The sequence below is a fragment of the Phyllobates terribilis genome, unplaced genomic scaffold (assembly GCF_046119375.1).
Source record: "Phyllobates terribilis strain yellow unplaced genomic scaffold, ASM4611937v1 Scaffold_12__6_contigs__length_324123572, whole genome shotgun sequence".
In the NCBI taxonomy this organism is placed as follows: domain Eukaryota; kingdom Metazoa; phylum Chordata; class Amphibia; order Anura; family Dendrobatidae; genus Phyllobates; species Phyllobates terribilis.
Genome location: NW_027362772.1, coordinates 261,219,241 through 261,238,991, shown reverse-complemented (window position 1 = coordinate 261,238,991; position 19,751 = coordinate 261,219,241). Strand labels below are relative to the sequence as shown.

Here is a 19,751-nt window from a genome sequence, read left to right as displayed (position 1 = left end):
CACAGGTTTCAACATTTAGAAATACTTTAGCGTAAAAAACACTATAGCAGGATAATAGATATAACCAGGGTGTAAGGGTTACTGTATATACAGATAATCAAGTCACAATCACATACCAGGCTAGAGATCCCCAGCTAGCATATACCATTACACGACACCCCCCATTATACTCGATACCAACAATAGAGGTGTCTGTGAAAGACTGGAGGTGTCTGTGTCTGGAGTGCAGATTTTCCTAGAATAGTATGCAGACTCCATATACCGAGCCCCTAAGTGCTAGAAGAGCAGAATCCTCACTCAAGTGACCCCATTTTGGAAATCATACCCCTTGGGAATTTATCTACAGGTGTGTTGAGGATTTTAACTACATGGGTGTTTTCCAGAAACAAGCAGCAGTGGATGTTGCTGAGTGAAAATTGCAAACTGTTGTTGTAGTGACTAGTACGTTGTAGTGACCAGTACATTATGCCCAGCTTGTGCTTCTGGAGACACGCACCCGTTAATTAGGCGGGCTCTCATAGATACAGAAATATCAAGCATATGGATGCTAACTGCTGGTCGTCAGGCAATCCCCGCATGTTTTGTGACTGTAACAGCTGAAAAACATGTGGCAATGGGTACTCGGACATGTCACTCGAGCACCCGTGATACTCTGTGCATACCCGAGCACACTATGCAAGCTCGAGTACTTATCTTAAAAAGGGGTTGTTCACTAAATGGACAGCAGTTACAGGGAGAAAATGAAATTATATCCTTCCTGCAGTCGCTTGTTTCTTGTCATTGGGACGGTGCAGGGAACAGTAAAGCTATATAATCACTTCCCGGCACATTGATTGCCAGCTTGCTTTCTACACACACAGTCAATTAAAGTACCAGGGAGCAACAGCAGCGCTCAATGCATAGTCCCAGGTACAGCAGAAGACATGGGGCCAAAATAGACTCCACAGGGGCAAAGTGTTGTGAATCTATTAGAAATTGTGGAATCACATGGTCAATGATTCGCTTATCTTGTGATGTTAAAAAATGTAATTTAAGGGAACGCATGTGCTATGCCTTTTTCCCCCTCATTACATTATACCATAGAGATGTTAAAATTATTATCTTTTTTTTAAACAAAGCCAATAAAACTTTTCTAAACTTTTTGTTAAACACACAGTTAACACCTGAGATTAACTGCTGTGATCACAGCGGTTTATCCTTTTAGGCTACGTTCCCACAATGAGTATTTGATGTTGCAAATTTTCTGCACCTGTTAGGTAAATTAGGTTACTGGCATATTTTCATTGTGTTTTTTTGTCTCTTGTCGGTATGTCATGTTTTATATAGAGCTGCATTGTGATATATTTCATAATATTTGGCTTTGATAAAATTTTATAGTCATGTACGGATTACAAGAGTTTTTTTAAAATGCAGATTTTCTTCATCTCATCCAAGTCTATTAGGACAGTACAAAAATAAAAAGTATATTTTCCTGTGAGGGGCCGCAAGGATCTGTGCTAGGACCGATTCTTTTTAACCTCTTTATTGATGACCTTGGGGACGGGATTGAGAGTAAAGTAATAGGATATTAAAATCTGATCTTGACATCACGATATTGTAGAACGATCAGGATAAGATGACTGAATGGGCAAAAACTCGGCAGATGAGGTTTAATGCAGATAAATGTAAAGTAATGCACCTGTAAGCCATAATCATCAACATTAACAGAAATAAACACTTGAAATAGATCACTCTGTTTGTAATGACTCTAAATAATATAGGAGTTTCACTTTTTGTATTGAAGAACTGAAATAAATTAACTTTTTGATAATATTCTAATTTTGTGAGATGCACCTGTACATTAAATGGGAGTATACTTGGGACTACACAACAGGAGAAGGACTTGGGTACTCTGGTTACAAGTAAGCTGAGCAGCAGCACTCAATGTCAAGCAGCAGCCGCAAAAGCAAATACGATTTTAGGATGTATAAAAAGAGAAATAAAATCCCACAATCTCAATGTACTGTTACCCCTTTATAAAACACTGGTGAGGCCACATCTGGAAAATGGGATCCAGTTTTGGGCTCCATATTTTAAAAAGGATATTCAGAAGTTAGAGTCAGTTCAAAGGCGGCAACTAGATTATTACAAGGGATGGAGGCCTCTCATATGATGAGATGTGGAAAAAGTTGAACTTGTTTAGCTTAGAAAAATGACGCCTTAGAGGAGATCTCATTTACACGTATAAATATATGTGTGGTCAGTACAAAGGGCTAGCACATGACTTATTCCCTCCAAAGACCATACTAAGGACCAGGGGGGACTTATTACGGGTAGAAGAAAGGCGATTTCAGCAGCTAAACAGGAAAGGATTCTTTACAGTCAGAGCAGTCAGACTGTGGAATGCCGACCACAAGAGATAGTGATGGCCGACACTATAACAGCTTTCAAAAAAAAGGTTGGACGATTTCCTTGATACACATAACTGTAACATCCCTGGCGAATCCCTGGCGATTAAGCCGCCGTGTGTTCGTGGTCGGATCTGACGAGGCCCCTAGTCATGCCCCTCCAGGCACTCCTCGGTTCGTGGCCCAGTGGGACCATTAACCATGCTCTCGCCAGTCAGTCCGGGTGTGAGCGCAACAATAACATTGTGGGCTACAGTTAAATTAGACAAAATGTTACACCTATAGTAGTACAATTGATCCAGGGTTTTAGGACTGATCGCCTTTTCTTGGGTCAAGAAGGAATTTTTCCCCGTGGCTCAAACTAGCTGAATGTGTCTTGGGGTTTTTGCCTTCTTCTGGATCAACAGATTTAGGCATAGGGATTTTAGTAATACCACTATTAGAATCTTAAGAGTAATACAAATAATAAAACTAATTAAAAAAAATTATAAACTGGTTCATTTGTAATTGTAATAGTGCAGTAATAATAAAAATGGCAATAATACATTTGTGAGGCCAAGTCCCAGTAAGTTAGTGTAGGGAGTACAATTGGGGGAGAAAGGTTGAACTGGATGGACCTAGGTCTTTATTCAACATACAGTGGGGAAAAAAAAGTATTTAGTCAGCCACCAATTGTGCAAGTTCTCCCACTTAAAAAGATGAGAGAGGCCTGTAATTGACATCATAGGTAGACCTCAACTATGAGAGACAAAATGGGAACACAAATCCTGAAAATCACATTGTCTGATTTGGAAAGAATTTTTTTTCAAATTTTGGTGGAAAATAAGTATTTGGTCAGTTACAAACAAGCAAGATTTCTGGCTCTCACAGACCTGTAACTTCTTCTTTAAGAGGCTCCTCTGTCCTCCACTCATTACCTGTAGTACTGGCGCCTGTTTGAACTTGTTATCAGTATAAAAGACACCTGTCCGCAACCTCAAACAGACACACTCCAAACTCCACTATGGCGAAGACCAAAGAGCTGTCGATGGACACCAGAAACAAAATTGTAGCCCTGCACCAGGCTGGGAAGACTAAATCTGCAATAGGCAAGCAGCTTGGTGTGAAGAAATCAACTGTGGGAGCAATAATTAGAAAATGGAAGACATAAAAGACCACTGATAATCTCCCTCGATCTGGGGCTCCACACAAGATCTCACCCCATGGGGTCAAAATGATCTTAAGAATGGTGAGCAAAAATCCCAGAACCACAAGGGAGGACCTAGTGAATGACCTGCAGAGAGCTGGGACCAACGTTACGCAGGCTACCATCAGTAACACACTACGCCGCCAGGGACTCAAATCCTGCAGTGCCAGACATGTCCCCCTGCTTAAGCCATTACATGTCCGGGCTGTCTGAAGTTTGCTAGAGAGCATTTGGATGATCCAGAAGAGTATTGGGAGAATGTCATTTGGTCAGATGAAACCAAAGTAGAACTGTTTGGTAGAAAGAAAACTCTGCTGAGTTGCATCCAAAGAACACCATACCTACTGTGAAGTATGGGGGTGGCAACATCATGCTTTGGGGCTGTTTATCTGCCAAGGGAACAGAACGACTGATCCGTGTACATGAAAGAATGAATGGGGCCATGTATCGTGAGATTTTGAGTGCAAACCTCCTTCCATCAGCAAGGGCATTGAAGATGAAACGTGGCTGGGTCTTTCAGCATGACAATGATCCCAATCACACCGCCAGTGCAACGAAGGAGTGGCTTCGTAAGAAGCATTTCAAGGTCCTGGAGTGGCCTAGCCAGTCTCCAGATCTAAACCCTATAGAAAACCTTTGGAGGGAGTTGAAAGTCCGTGTTGCCCAGCGACAGCCACAAAACATCACTGCTCTAGAGGAGATTTACATGGAGGAATGGGCCAACATACCAGCAACAGTGTGTGCCAACCTTGTGAAGACTTACAGAAAACGTTTGACCTCTGTCATTGCCAACAAAGGATATATAGTACAGACCAAAAGTTTGGACACACCTTCTCATTTAAAGATTTTTCTGCATGTTCATGACCACGAAAATTGTACATTCACACTGAAGGCATCAAAACTATGAATTAACACATGTGGAATTATATACTTAACAAAAAAGTGTGAAACAACTGAAAATATGTCTTATATTCTAAGTTCTTCAAAGTAGCCACCTTTTGCTTTGATGACTGCTTTGCACACTCTTGGCATTCTCTTGATGAGCTTCAAGAGGTAGTCACCGGAAATGGTCTTCCAACAATCTTGAAGGAGTTCCTAGAGATGCTTACCACTTGTTGGCCCTTTTGCCTTCACTCTGCGGTCCAACTCACCCCAAACCATCTCGATTGGGTTCAGGTCTGTTGACTGTGGAGGCCAGGTCATCTGGCGCAGCACCCCATCACTCTCCTTCTTGGTCAAATAGCCCTTACACAGCCTGGATGTGTGTTTGGGGTCATTGTCCTGTTGAAAAATAAATGATGGTCCAACTAAACACAAACCGGATGGAATAGCATGCCGCTGCAAGATGCTGTGGTAGCCATGCTGGTTCAGTATGCCTTCAATTTTGAATAAATCCCCAACAGTGTCACCAGCAAAGCACCCCCACACCATCACACCTCCTCCTCCATGCTTCACGGTGGGAACCAGGCATGTAGATTCCATCCGTTCACCTTTCCTGCGTCGCACAAAGACACGGTGGTTGGAACCAAAGATCTCAAATTTGGACTCATCAGACCAAAGCACAGATTTCCACTGGTCTAATGTCCATTCCTTGCGTTCTTTAGCCCAAACAAGTCTCTTCTGCTTGTTGCCTGTCCTTAGCAGTGGTTTCCTAGCAGCTATTTTACAATGAAGGCCTGCTGCACAAAGTCTCCTCTTAACTGTTGTTGAAGAGATGTGTCTGCTGCTAGAACTCTGTGTGGCATTGACTTGGTCTCTAATCTGAGCTGCTGTTAACCTGCGATTTCTGAGGCTGGTGACTCGGATAAACTTATCCTCAGAAGCAGAGGTGACTCTTGGTCTTCCTTTCCTGGGGCGGTCCTCATGTGAGCCAGTTTCTTTGTAGCGCTTGATGGTTTTTGCAACTGCACTTGGGGACACTTTCAAAGTTTTCCCAATTTTTCGGACTGACTGACCTTCATTTCTTAAAGTAATGATGGCCACTCATTTTTCTTTACTTAGCTGCTTTTTTCTAGCCATAATACAAATTCTAACAGTCTATTCAGTAGGACTATCAGCTGTGTATCCACCTGACTTCTGCACAACACAACTGATGGTCCCAACCCCATTTATAAGGCAAGAAATCCCACTTATTAAACCTGACAGGGCACACCTGTGAAGTGAAAACCATTTCCGGTGACTACCTATTGAAGCTCATCAAGAGAATGCCAAGAGTGTGCAAAGCAGTCATCAAAGCAAAAGGTGGCTACTTTGAAGAACCTAGAATATAAGACATATTTTCAGTTGTTTCACACTTTTTTGTTAAGTATATAATTCCACATGTGTTAATTCATAGTTTTGATGCCTTCAGTGTGAATGTACAATTTTCATAGTCATAAAAATACAGAAAAATCTTTAAATGAGAAGGTGTGTCCAAACTTTTGGTCTGTACTGTATAACAAAGTATTGAGATGAACTTTTGTAATTGACCAAATACTTATTTTCCACCAAAATTTGAAAAACATTTCTTTCCAAATCAGACAATGTGATTTTCAGGATTTGTTTTCTCATTTTGTCTCTCATAGTTGGGGTCTACCTATGATGTCAATTACAGGCCTCTTTCATCTTTTTAAGTGGGAGAACTTGCACAATTAGTGGCTGACTAAATACTTTTTTTCCCCACTGTACGTCACTAAGAATTGACATGTTGCAGATATTAATTCCGCACTGCAGCTCAGTTTCTCCAGTGTAAAATAAAAACACAGCGGGCAGGAGATTTCTAGAAATCCCATCCACTTTGCTGCAAAACGTAATAAGCTGCTTTTTATGCAGCATTAAAAAGGCACCAAATACTCATCGTGGGAACTTAACCTTAGATGCCGCTGTCAATCGTGACTGCAACATTAGGAAGTTAGGAACAGGATGGTGGAAGGGGGGCACTTCCTGGCAATTGATAAACTTCATAAGAAACTGGTAATTATGAAATAGACAGAAATAATATTGAATCCCCTGGGGGAACTAATTTAAATATATATATTTTTTTACCCCATACAGTAAATGTCAAAAGAAAGAAAAATAGCAGAATTGCTGTTTTTTTTCTCATGTCCCGTCCTAAAAAATGGAAATTACAGAAAAGAATAATAAAAAAAAAACATATGTACCCCCCAAATGTTGCTAATGAACACTACAGCTCATCCCACAAAAACAGCCAAAAAACAGTATTGACAAAAAAAAGTGTCATATAACATATTTGTAGGAAAAAAAACAAAAAAAAACACACGACCGCACATCCAATGGTGCTAACCGACCAAAAATATGATTAAGCGAGCAAAAGTCGCCAGAAACGCGTCAGAGCCAGCATCACATCATCCTTGTATGGAAGGTTAAAGATATGTATTTGTAATAAAGCTTGAAGATTTCTTTTATTAATGGATGTGCCTGTCCACCTCTCTTTTGTATCAAATCAGGCAATGTTGGAAATAATTATTAAAAAATGCAACTTAAAAAACCCCTCAGCAAAATAATTAAAAATGCCAAAAAAGTGCGCAGAAAACCTGAAAGAGAAAGTAGCTGCGACCTCTGATACAGGGACAAGGGACATTAATTATTCGGGTGTGACTATTATAGGGAGATGACACATTGCAGATATACTATGCTTTGTGCCCGCAGGGTGCCCGGATGTAGCACCAGGAATGTGCAGTAATCAGGCTGCACCCTCCGCTCACCAGGGATAGCGCCACCACCAGGAAGCGCCCGTCCATGTCGTCTGTGATCTGACCGCAGTCGGGATGTCACCATTCTCATCATTGCGGTTTTGGAATCCTCCGCACTCCCCGCAGTAACGGACGATCCATGTCCAAAGATTCACAACGTTCCAAAGTTCCGAATAGAATCTTGCGACTTTCAGGCTTCAATAGGGAGGAGTCACATGACTGCGGGTCATCCAGGGAGGAGCTGTAGAGAGGTGTGGGACGTGATCCCCAGAAATATATAGCCTAAGTGGACGCGCTGCAGATGTTAGACCTGCTATGTTGGTTGTTTTTAGCTGCAGGGTGTCTCCAGATCGTGAACTTGTGAAGACTCGTTTACAGTGCTGCTGTTGTAATTCCCAGCAGAAAATCCCATATGAGTACACCCCATGGAAACCTAAAAGCAAATCCCCTTCAGGCTCTGATTTCATTCTGGCAAAATCGCACTAAGCAACCAATAAACGTGTCCTACTAGAAATCAGATATGAACAGGAATGATCTGAATTTATGATGAAAGAAAACAGAATTTTTTTTCACATAGGGTGAAGGAGAAATGATAGACATCGTACAACCTGATATACACCTGCGTCTGTCTCTGGAGCTTATATCTGCAGTGGAATCAGTTGCATCACATTTAGGCACACGGCACGGCCGGGGATATACCCTAGAATAACTATACAGCTTCAGTCACAAGACCCTATTCCATCATCATAAGAAAACCACAATAAGGCACCATAGACATCCACAGGACCCTATTCCATCATCATAAGAAAACCACAATAAGGCACCATAGACCTCCACAGGACCTTCTGTATCTCCACCTGGCTCTGATTTCATATGGAACTTTGGTAGATAAAAGTTGTGCCAGGTTCTAGTGGAGGTTAGACATTCTTGCAGGGGGAGAATACTCATACAGCCCCTTATATTAGCGGATGGTATTCCATAGAGCATGTGCCACCATAAACCCTCCTGCCTAAGGCCTCATTCACACTGCATTTTTTTATCACCCATGTGCTATAAGTTTTTTCAACTGCCTGCACACTGACACATTATATTCTACAGGGCTACTCACACATTTGTTTTTGTGGTCGGCAAAAAAAAAGAATGGAGCCAGTGGCATAACTTGAAGTTTGTGGACCCCAATGCAAAATCTCTAACGGAACCCCAACTATCATAAATCTTTAATAGTATTGGTCTTCTCCTAAGGTCCAAAGGGTCCTTTTGGCCACTCCCCCAGGCTCTCGGGCCTGGGTATAACAGCAATCCCACACCCTCCATAATTTACACCCCGTAATGGAGACATGTCCTACTATAGTCATGTCCTATTCGCCCATTCATGTGAACGGGTTAGTGAAAAAAAAATGAACTGCACTCCGATGGCATCCTAGTCACATCCCAGTGTGGTCAGTAATTCATTAACTTTGCACTAGTAGTTCAGAAAACCTTCATCCATTGTTTTTTGCCTACGAGAAAACACAACAGCACACATGAATAGCGGCCCCTTTTTTTGGATGTGAAAAATAAGTCCTAAGGCTGGTTTCCCACATCCTGATATTTCCGGTACTGGAAAAAACAGTACTGGAGATATCCACGTCCATGTCCATGTGTACCTGTGTGGTAACCATGTCCGCATCAGAATCAGACATACCGTCGCCTGGGAATCAGCGGTACAGTTAGCGCTGTTCCCAGGCACCAGGTACTGAAGGAATCTCTCATCATTGTCCCCTGCTTGCACTGTAATCAGCACGAGCAGGGGACAATGTTGAGAATAGTATTCTGCTGCCGCTGTCTCCATCAAGTGTAAAAATAAGAATAAAATAGAAAACACATTATACTCACCTTTACACCTAATTCCCTGAAGCCATTGTCCCCTGCAAACAAACCAAAAATAAAAAAAGAATATCCCTCACCTGTCCAAAGATGAAATAATCCAGTGTCACATTTCTGCATCAGCGTGAGCAGTGGTTTGAGGCAACAGTTCACGCTGAGGAGCAGGGGAAAATTACTCGCTGCAGCAAGGGATCCCCTGAACTGCTCTGAGCTCGCTGAGTGACAGGACACCGCACAGTTAGCTCAGCCTAGTTCAGGGGCCCGCTCGCTGCATCAAGTCATTCTCCCCTTCTCCTCAGCGTGTGCGGTGGCCTCAAGCCACTGCTCACGCTGATGCAGAAATGTCACACAGATGGATTACGCCGTGGGACCCTATATATCACTGAAACTTCAGACAGGTGAGGGATATTGTTCTTTTTTATTTTTGGTTTGTTTACAGGGATCATGGCTTCAGGGAATTAGGTGTAAAGGTGAGTATAATGTGTTTTTTATTTTATTCTTATTTTTACACTTGTTGGAGACAGAGGGGGCAGAATGCTACTCTCAACATTGTCCCCTGCTGGTGCTGATCGCAGGGCAAGCAGGGGACAATGATGACAGATGCCTTCAGCACCTGGCGCTTGGGAACAGCGCTAACTGTACCGCTGATTCCCTGGGGCCGGTACGTGTCACACTGATGACACATGGATATCATCCATGTGTCATCAGTGTGGGACGTTTTGCGGCCCGTGTGGTGTGCAAAAAATGAACATATCAGCATATTTTGCCCACGGACGCAAGGTCTGTGGAAACACACTGACATGTGCAGAGACCCATGCATTTGAATGGGTCTTCATGTGCATGTGTCTCTGGTATGTGTGAAAACGGTCACCAGAAGTACTAGAGGCACTGACGTGTGTAAATGAGCCCTGAGGCTGATTTCACACATCCATGTTTTATAATTTGAGTCCGGATTGAGATATGTGTTCCTGACCCGCTCTGCAGACTTATAGGCATATATGGAGGCTGTCGATTTCGGATCAAGTCCTGACGTTGCGTTCAAAATGTCTGTGAGAGCCGTACTTTTGGGGTAGTTTTTATGGCAATTTACACTTAAATTGGACCATTATCATTTTTCCCCAAAATTTTTATTGACCATTTTTGACCCGCTACAGGCATTTTTACTTTGTATGTAATAGAAATGACTTCAGACAATAATAACAGATTCAAGGGTTACTCACCCTCCCCAGGTCCAGCATTGTATCTCCACCGCTGATCCTGTCTTTATTGGCAGGTTGCAGCGTTGATAACATGATTACAAAGCACTGTCCGCTGCAGCCAATCACCAGGGTCAATGGCTCATGCTGTCTACATCAGCATATCCAGTGAGCTGAGTGATTGGCTATAGCTGTTGTCATGATGTCAAAGCTGCAGCCTAACAACAAAGAACAGATCAGTGGCAGAGGATCAACATTGGACCTGGGGAGGGTGAGTAACACTTAATCCTATTATTTTAACCTAGTAAAAGCTGATAGGGAGGGAAACTTGCATACGGGAAAACCTCTTTAGGCTAAGCCTCTGTAACCCATTTTAAAGAAGGCTTTTTACAGGATTTATTCCTTTAGGCAACGTTCACATATTCAGTATTTTACATCAGTATTTGTAAGCCGGAATCAGTAGAGAAACGAACAAAGGAAAAGTATAATAGAAACACTTGCACCACTTCTGTATTCATCACCCACTCCTGGTTTTGGCTTACAGTGCCTACAAGTAGTATTCAACCCCCTGCAGATTTAGCTGGTTGACACATGCGGAATTAACTTGGCATTGTGACATTTGTACTGTAGATCAGCCTGGAAGTGGGAAATGCACTGCAGCAAATATTGTTTGTTTTTTTTTCTTTAAAAACGTTAAAAGTTAATTCACAGTGTCATTTATTATTCAACCCCTCAAACCACAAGAATTCTGTTTGGTCCCCCTAAAGTATTAAGAAGTAGTTCAGGCACCAAGAATAATGAGCTTCACATGTGTGGATTAAAGATCTCTTTTGCCAGCCTTTTCTGACTATTTAAGACCCTCCCCAAACTTGTGAACAGAACTCAGACATGGTCAACATGGGAAAGACAAAGGAGCATTCCAAGGCCATCAGAGACAAGATCGTGGAGGGTCACAAGGCTGGCAAGGGGTACAAAACCCTTTCCAAGGAGTTGGGCCTACCTGTCTCCACTGTTGGGAGCATCATCCGTAAGTGGAAGGCTTATGGAACTACTGTTAGCCTTCCACGGCCTGGACAGCCTCTGAAAGTGTCCTCCCGTGCCGAGGCCAGGCTTGTCCGAAGAGTCAAGGCTAACCCAAGGACAACAAGGAAGGAGCTCCGGGAAGATCTCATGGCAGTGGAGACATTGGTTTCAGTCAATACCATAAGTAACGTACTCCACCGCAATGGTCTCCGTTCCAGACGAGCCCGTAAGGTACCTTTACTTTCAAAGCGTCATGTCAAGGCTCGTCTACAGTTTGCTCATGATCACTTGGAGGACTCTGAGACAGACTGGTTCAAGGTTCTATGGTCTGATGAGACCAAGATCGAGATCTTTGGTGCCAACCACACACGTGACGTTTGGAGACTGGATGGCACTGCATACGACCCCAAGAATACCATCCCTACAGTCAAGCATGGTGGTGGCAGCATCATGCTGTGGGGCTGTTTCTCAGCCAAGGGGCCTGGCCATCTGGTCCGCATCCATGGGAAGATGGATAGCACGGCCTACCTGGAGATTTTGGCCAAGAACCTCCGCTCCTCCATCAAGGATCTTAAGATGGGTCGTAATTTCATCTTCCAACAAGACAACGACCCAAAGCACACAGCCAAGAAAACCAAGGCCTGGCTCAAGAGGGAAAAAGTCAAGGTGTTGGAGTGGCCTAGTCAGTCTCCTGACCTTAACCCAATTGAAAACTTGTGGAAGGAGCTCAAGAATAAAGTCCACATGAGACACCCAAAGAACCTAGATAACTTGGAGAAGATCTGCATGGAGGAGTGGGCCAAGATAACTCCACAGACCTGTGCCGGCCTCATCAGGTCTGATAAAAGACGATTATTAGCTGTAATTGCAAACAAGGGTTATTCCACAAAATATTAAACATAGGGGTTGTATAATAATTGACCCACACTTTTATGTTTAAAATTTAATAAAATTCAACTGAGCAACATAACTTTTTGGTTTGTAAGATTTATGCTTCTGTTCATAAATCCTACTCTCGTTTGCAGTTTGAAGGCTCTAACTTATTTGCATCTTATCAAACCAGCTAAATCTGCAGGGGGTTGAATACTACTTGTAGGCACTGTACAAATACTGATGTAAAACACTGATGAAATACTGAACGTGTGAGCGTGGCCTTAAACTGAGTATTTCCTCCAATTGCCTCTCTTCCACTGACTCTGGAACATAGGGGGGATCGCTATGGAGAAGGGACAGTGTGGAGTGGGATAGCGGTGGAGAAGGGGCAGCGTGGGGTGGCATCGTGATGGAGAAGAGGCAGCATGGGATTGCAATGGAGAAGGGGCAGCGTAGGGTGTCTATGGAAAAAACAAGCAGCGTTGGGTGGGCTCAGTATGTAGGAGTAGTGTTGAGGTTCAGTATGCGGAAATGGGCTCAGTATGGTGAAGGCTAACGTGAGGGAGACAGTTCAAAAGTGATGAGGGTGGGACTGGTAGAATTCATAAGGGATGATGGCGTGGTGGTCATAGTATATAAGGGTGGATGGCGTGGTGGTCATAGTATATAAAGGGGATGGCCTGGTGGTCTTAGTAAATAAAGAGGGAAGGGCGTGGTGGTCATAGTATAAAATGGGGGGGGGGCGTGGTGGTCATAGTATAAAAGGGGGGGCGGCGTGGTGGTCATAGTATAGAAGGAGGGACAACATGGTGGTCATCGTATATAAAGGGGGATGTTGTGGTGGTCATAGTATATAAGGGGGCACGACGTGGTGGTCATAGTATAGAAGGGAGGACGGCGTGGTGGTCATAGTATAGAAGGAGGGACGGTGTGGTGGTCATAGTATAGAAGGAGGGACGGTGTGGTGGTCATAGTATAGGAGGGACGGCGTGGTGGTCATAGTATATAAAGGGGATGTCGTGGTGGTCATAGTATAAAAGGAGGGATGGCGTGGTGGTCATAATATATAAAAGGGGATGTCGTGTTGGTCATGGGGTATATAAGGGGGGCGGCGTGGTGGTCATAGTATAGAAGGAGGGACATGTGTTCTCTATGTGTGTATAAATATGTGTGTGTATATACAAGTGCTTCTCACAACATTAGAATATCATCAAAAAGTTAAATTATTTCAGTTCTTCAATGCAAAAAATTAAACTCATATATTATATAGAGTCATTAGAAACAGAGTGATCTATTTCAAGTGTTTATTTCTGTTAATGTTGATGATTATGGCTTACAGCCAATGATTATGGCTTATAGCCAAAGTCATTATCTCGGTAAATTAGAATAATTAACAAAAAACACCTGCAAAAGGCTTCCTACGCATTTAAAAGGTCCCTTAGTCTGTTTCAGTAGGCTCCACAACCATGGGGAAGACTGCTGACTTGACAGATGTCCAGAAGGCAGTCAGTGACGCACTTCACAAGGAGGGTAAGCCACAAAAGGTCATTGCTAAAGAAGCTGGCTGTTCACAGAGTGCTGTATTCAAGCATATTAATGGAAAGTTGAGTGGAAGGAAAAAGTGTGGTAGAAAGATGTGCACAAGCAACCGGGATAACCGCAGCCTTGAAAGGATTGTTAAGAAAAGGCCCTTCAAAAATTTGGGGGAGATTCATAAGAAGTGGACTGCTGCTGGAGTCATTGCTTCAAGAGCCACCACACACAGACGTATCCAGGACATGGGCTACAAGTGTCACATTCCTTGTGTCAAGCCACTCATGACCAATAGACAGCGCCAGAAGCCTCTTACCTGGGTCAAGGAGAAAAAGACCTGGACTGATGCTCAGTGGCCCAAGGTGTTGTTTTCAGATGAAAGTAAATTTTGCATTTCATTTGGAAATCAAGGTCCCAGAGTCTGGAGGAAGAGTGGAGAGGCCACAATCCAAGCTGCTTGAGGTCTAGTGTGAAGTTTCCACAATCAGTGATGGTTCAGGGAGCCATGTCATCTGCTGGTGTAGGTCCACTGTGTTTTATCAAGACCAAAGTCAGCGCAGCAGTCTACCAGGACATTTTAGAGCACTTCATGCTTCCCTCTGCCGACAAGCTTTTTGGAGATGGAAATGTCCTTCTCCAGCAGGACTTGGCCCCTGTCCACACTGCCAAAAGTACAAATACCTAGTTTACAAACAACAGTATCACTGTGCTTGATTGGCAGCAAACTCGTCTGACCTTAACCCCATAGATCTCTATGGGGTATTCTCAAGAGGAAGATGAGAGACACCAGACCCAACAATGCAGACGAGCTGAAGGCTACTATCAAAGCAACCTGGGCTTCCATAACACCTCAGCAGTGCCACAGGCTGATCGCCTCCATGCCACGCCGCATTGATGCAGTAATTGATGCAAAAGGAGCCCCGACCAAGTATTGAGGGCATTTACTGAACATACATTTCAGTAGACCAATATTTCGGATTTTAAAATAATTTTTCAACCTGTTGTTATAAAGTATTCTAATTTACTGAGATAATGACTTTTGTGTTTTCATTGGCTGCAAGCCATAATCATCAACATTAACAGAAATAAACACTTGAAATAGATCACTCTGTTTCTAATGACTCTATATAATATAGGAGTTTCACTTTTTGTATTGAAGAAATAAATTAACCTTTTGATTATATTCTAATTTATTGAGAAGCACCTATATATATATATATATATATATATATATACACTGCTCAAAAAATTAAAGGGAACACTCAAGTAACACATCCTAGATCTGAATGAATGAAATATTCTCATTGAATACTTTGTTCTGTACAAAGTTGAATGTGCTGACAACAAAATCACACAAAAATCATCAATGGAAATCAAATTTATTAACCCATGGAGGCCTGGATTTGGAGTCATCCCCACAATTAAAGTGGAAAAACACACTACAGGCTGATCCAACTTTGATGTAATGTCCTTAAAACAAGTCAGAATGAGGCTCAGTATTGTGTGTGGCTTCCACATGCCTGTATGACCTCCCTACAACGCCTGGGCATGCTCTTGATGAGGTTGCGGATGGTCTCCTGTGGAATCTTCTCCCAGACCTGGACTAAAGCATCCGCCAACTCCTGGACAGTCTGTGGTGCAACGTGACGTTGGTGGATGGAGCGAGACATGATGTCCTAGATGTGCTCAATTGGATTCAGGTCTGGGGAACGGGCAGGCCAGTCCATAGCTTCAATGCCTTCATCTTGCAGGAACTGCTGACACACTCCAGCCACATGAGGTCTGGCATTGTCCTGCATTAGGAGGAACTCAGGGCCAACCGCACCAGCATATGGTCTTACAAGGGGTCTGAGAATCTCATCTTGGTACCTAATGGCAGTCAGGCTACCTCTGGCGAGCACATGGAGGGCTGTGCAGCCCTCCAAAGAAATGCAACAGAACACCAGGATTGGCAAAGTCGCCACTGGCGCGCTGTACTCTTCACAGATGAAAGCAGGTTCACATTGAGCACATGTGACAGACGTGACAGAGTCTGGAGATGCCATGGAGAGCGATCTACTGCCTGCAACATCCTTCAGCATGACCAGTTTGGCAGTGGGTCAGTAATGGTGTGAGGTGGCATTTCTTTGGAGGGCCGCACAGTCCTCCTTGTGCTCGCCAGAGGTAGCCTGACTGCCATTAGGTACCGAGATGAGATCCTCAGACAACTTGTGAGACCATATGCTGGTGCGGTTGGCCCTGGGTTCCTCTGTGGCGCCCCTGAGTGTTCAGTCGCCACAGAGGTACTGCACCTCACCTGAGGTGTGGCATCTCCATTTCTCAGGTAAGGAGGAAGTACTGCCCGGGACCCCAACACCCGCATTCAACACTACACTACTCCAGGCCGGCAGGAAGGGCATTATGCACTTCTTCGGCTGCTCTGTCCCTGGCTGGAGTGGGGGGAACCAAAGAGAGGAGGAACCAGTAGTGGGTGTGGGTGGAGGACGTAGAACAGGGGAGCACTTAGAGAATAGATATAAAAAGGGAAGCCATCTTAGGGTGGCAGTGCAGTGCTGTGCAGTGAAGTGAGCAGTAAGAAGAGGAGGGGAGCAGAGTCTCTTCAGGAGCTCTGCTCCAGAAAAGGGCCTAGTAAGATGGAGGCCCAGGAGTGCGAGGGGAGTCAGGGAGGAAGGCTCCGGTAACAGAAGGGATCCCAGGGGGTACAGTGAGTGCAGGACGGCACCCGTACGCCCGAATCTGCCAGGCGTCAGAGGGATCAGGCCGCAGGAAGGGAACCGGTCCCTGGACCAGCCGTGTTACTCCAGGTCTCGGCTGGAAAAACCGGAGGCTTCTGCACTTCCATGGTGCAGTTGCCACAGCCTCACCCTAGTCGCCGTGAAGGGCATCAAGTAGGTCCGGGAACTCCAGGTTGCCCAGAGGGACTTCAGAGTACCCGATCGGGACTGTGTGTGGGGAGCGCAGGGCAGGAGGGAGAAGACCCAGCGCGGGAAGTCGGCCGAGGAAGGAACATAAAGACAGGGGGTCCCGTAAAGTGCTTCTGATACACCTGAAGGAGTGCTGAACCCCCTACCTGGCAAACGCAGCGCGACGTGGGAGTCTGACACCTGGGCAGTGTACCCGAGGAACCTGAAAAGAACTGTGAGTAAACTCGGATGACTGCACTCCACTGTCTCTGTCGGTTATTTTCATCACCCCACCGCGCCTGCACTACAACGCCCAGCATCACCATCTGCACCTACACTGTCCCGGGGGCCCGCTCCGCCTGTGGGGAGCAGAAACATCCCAGCTGCCATCCCATCACCCCCGGAGGTCTGCAGCAGCGCCGGTAACTATTACCGGAAACCACAGGTGGCGTCACGAGACAAACTAAAAACACTAAAACCCCTTTTAAAGAGTGACCCAGAGGACGGACCCGGGAGCCGACTGCCGTGACATCCCAAGGAGGTAAAGGCCCAGGTACCGAGTCTCTCCCCATATCCCGCCTGGGTGAGTCACCTCCTAATGCAGGACAATGCCAGACCTCATGTGGCTGGAGTGTGTCAGCAGTTCCTGCAAGATGAAGGCATTAAAGCTATGGACTGGCCCGCCCGTTCCCCAGACCTGAATCCGATTGAGCACATCTGGGACATCATGTCTCGCTCCATCCACCAACGTCACGTTGCACCACAGACTGTCCAGGAGTTGGCGGATGCTTTAGTCCAGGTCTGGGAGGAGATCCCACAGGAGACCATCCGCAACCTCATCAGGAGCATGCCCAGGCATTGTAGGGAGGTCATACAGGCACGTGGAGGCCACACACAATACTGAGCCTCATTTTGACTTGTTTTAAGGACATTACATCAAAGTTGGATCAGCCTGTAGTGTGTTTTTCCACTTTAATTTTGGGGGTGACTCCAAATCCAGGCCTCCATTGGTTAATAAATTTGATTTCCATTGATGATTTTTGTGTGATTTTGTTGTCAGCACATTCAACTTTGTACAGAACAAAGTATTCAATGAGAATATTTCATTCATTCAGATCTAGGATATGTTATTTGAGTGTTCCCTTTATTTTTTTGAGCAGTGTATATATATATATATATTTTTTTATTATTATTTTACTCATTTATATGGCGGCATTAATTCCACAGCTCTTTGCAGACATCATCACTGTCCCCATCGGGGCTCACAATCTAGATTCCCTATCAGTATATCTTTGGAGTGTGGGAGGAAACCCACACAAACACGGGGAGAACATACAAACTCTTTGTAGATTTTGTCCTTGGTGGGATTTAAACCCAGGACCACCAGCACTTCAAGGCTGTAGTGCTAACCACTGAGCCACCGTGCTGCCTGATATTGTATATAAATACTACATGTTGTACTGAGTCCCTTCATTATATTCCATAGTCCCCAGGGAGTGCCCACTTAACCCTTGTCACTTAATGTAGTGGTGGAACTGTATCACCGCCTTTTCCTGCTCGGTTGTCTCTATGGATCCATGCCGGAGCTGGCGGATTTCATGAATGGCGTCCACCCTGGTGATCTCTCTGAATATTACCAGATAGCAAGCCAACATGGCACCAGTTCGGCTATAACTGTGAAGGCAGTGAACTGAGACAGCCTCTCCTTTGGCTCTGGCATCCTCCACAATTTTCAGGAAAAAGTCTTGATCTGCTCCAGGCTGGGTGGGCAGAAGTCCATGATACAGATATGGTGAAGGGTGATGCCAGGGCAGGTGTCGTGGTAAGGTTTTTTTTTGCTCCGTCAGGGTCACAAGGTGTCGGATACCATTCTCATAGAGGTAGTCATAATGAGCCGGTAGACGGGGCGTTATCATGCCAGCCGCAAGGCCAGGTTCCACCCAGGAAAAGTTGTGTGGTGGAACAGGGGGCATCGCTACTACCTGGAACCCCAAGGTCACTAGTTCCAGTGCAATCTCTTCAGGGCCGCTATATAAATCCCAATTACTCCTGCCCAACCCCTAGGAGCTGAGGAGTTTTATTATATATTTATTAGATTGTGAGCCCCGATGGGGACAGCGACGATAATGTATGTAAAGCGCTGCGGAATATGTTAGCGCTATATAAAAATAAAGATTATTATTATTATTATTATTATTTTGTGATTTTTAAACAAATATTTTTGCAACTTTTTTTTCACTTTTTCACTGAGGCTAAGTGCCCACGATGCAGAAATGCTGCATATTTTTTCCACATCTCCCTGGCAGGAAAAACGCATGTGGATTTTACGTGCGTTTTTCCCGCCAGGTAGAAGCGTTTGTCAAGCGTTTTTGCATGCATTTCTACATGCGGGTTATCAAGCGCTTTTCCAAGCTATTTTATCATCACTTGGAAAAGTGCTTGACAACTTGGTCACACTATATAAATCCATGCAACCGGCATGGATTTATATAGTGTGGTCAAGTAATAGTTTAAAAAAAAGAATAAAAATGGTAAAAAATAAAGATTATACTTACCTTCCGATGGCCCCCGGTGTTTTCTCTGCTCCGTCCGGTCTGTTGTATGGGTCGCGGACGTGTGAAAGGACCTGCGGTAACGTCATTGAGTCATGTGACAGGTCACGTGACCGCCGACGTCAGTGGTCGCATGACCTGTCACATGACTAAATTACATCATGGCAGGTCCTTTCACACCACCGCGACCCATACAACAGACCAGACAGAGCGGAGAAAACACAGGGGGCCATCGGAAGGTGAGTATAATCTTTATTTTTTATTTTAAATTCTTTTTTTTACAGGTTCTATGGTACTCAGGTCTGGAGGAGAGTCTCCTCTTCTCCACACCCGGGTACCATCCGCACATAGAATCGCATAATATCCATATGTGCAAATGTGCTGACACGGATGATATGCATTTCAATTCAAGTCAATGGCGGCAATTACGCTGCGTGTCCACAAAATTAATGGACATGCTGTGTATTTTTCCACAATGATAACCCACAGCGAAAATTTCCGCAGCATGTGCACATGCGGATTATCATTGGGGACCATGGG

General features: G+C 44.4%; 1 protein-coding gene and 1 pseudogene across 2 annotated transcripts in view; both read right to left on the bottom strand.

The window, feature by feature from the left end:
- Positions 1-7,527, bottom strand: part of LOC141172569 (tumor necrosis factor receptor superfamily member 14-like) — a 52,044-nt gene extending 44,517 nt beyond the window's left edge. Inside the window, exon 1 of one of the 2 annotated variants that reach the window (XM_073656921.1) lies at positions 7,278-7,527. In XM_073656921.1, coding sequence (XP_073513022.1) covers positions 7,278-7,313 — 36 coding nt within the window. In that variant the 5' untranslated portion in view covers positions 7,314-7,527. The remainder of the gene's footprint in view (positions 1-7,277) is intronic. The other variant, XM_073656920.1, reaches the window with a different exon arrangement.
- A 10,646-nt stretch (positions 7,528-18,173) lies between these two features.
- LOC141171797 (dual specificity protein phosphatase 23 pseudogene) lies at positions 18,174-18,632 on the bottom strand (annotated as a pseudogene).
- Positions 18,633-19,751: the final 1,119 nt, after the last annotated feature.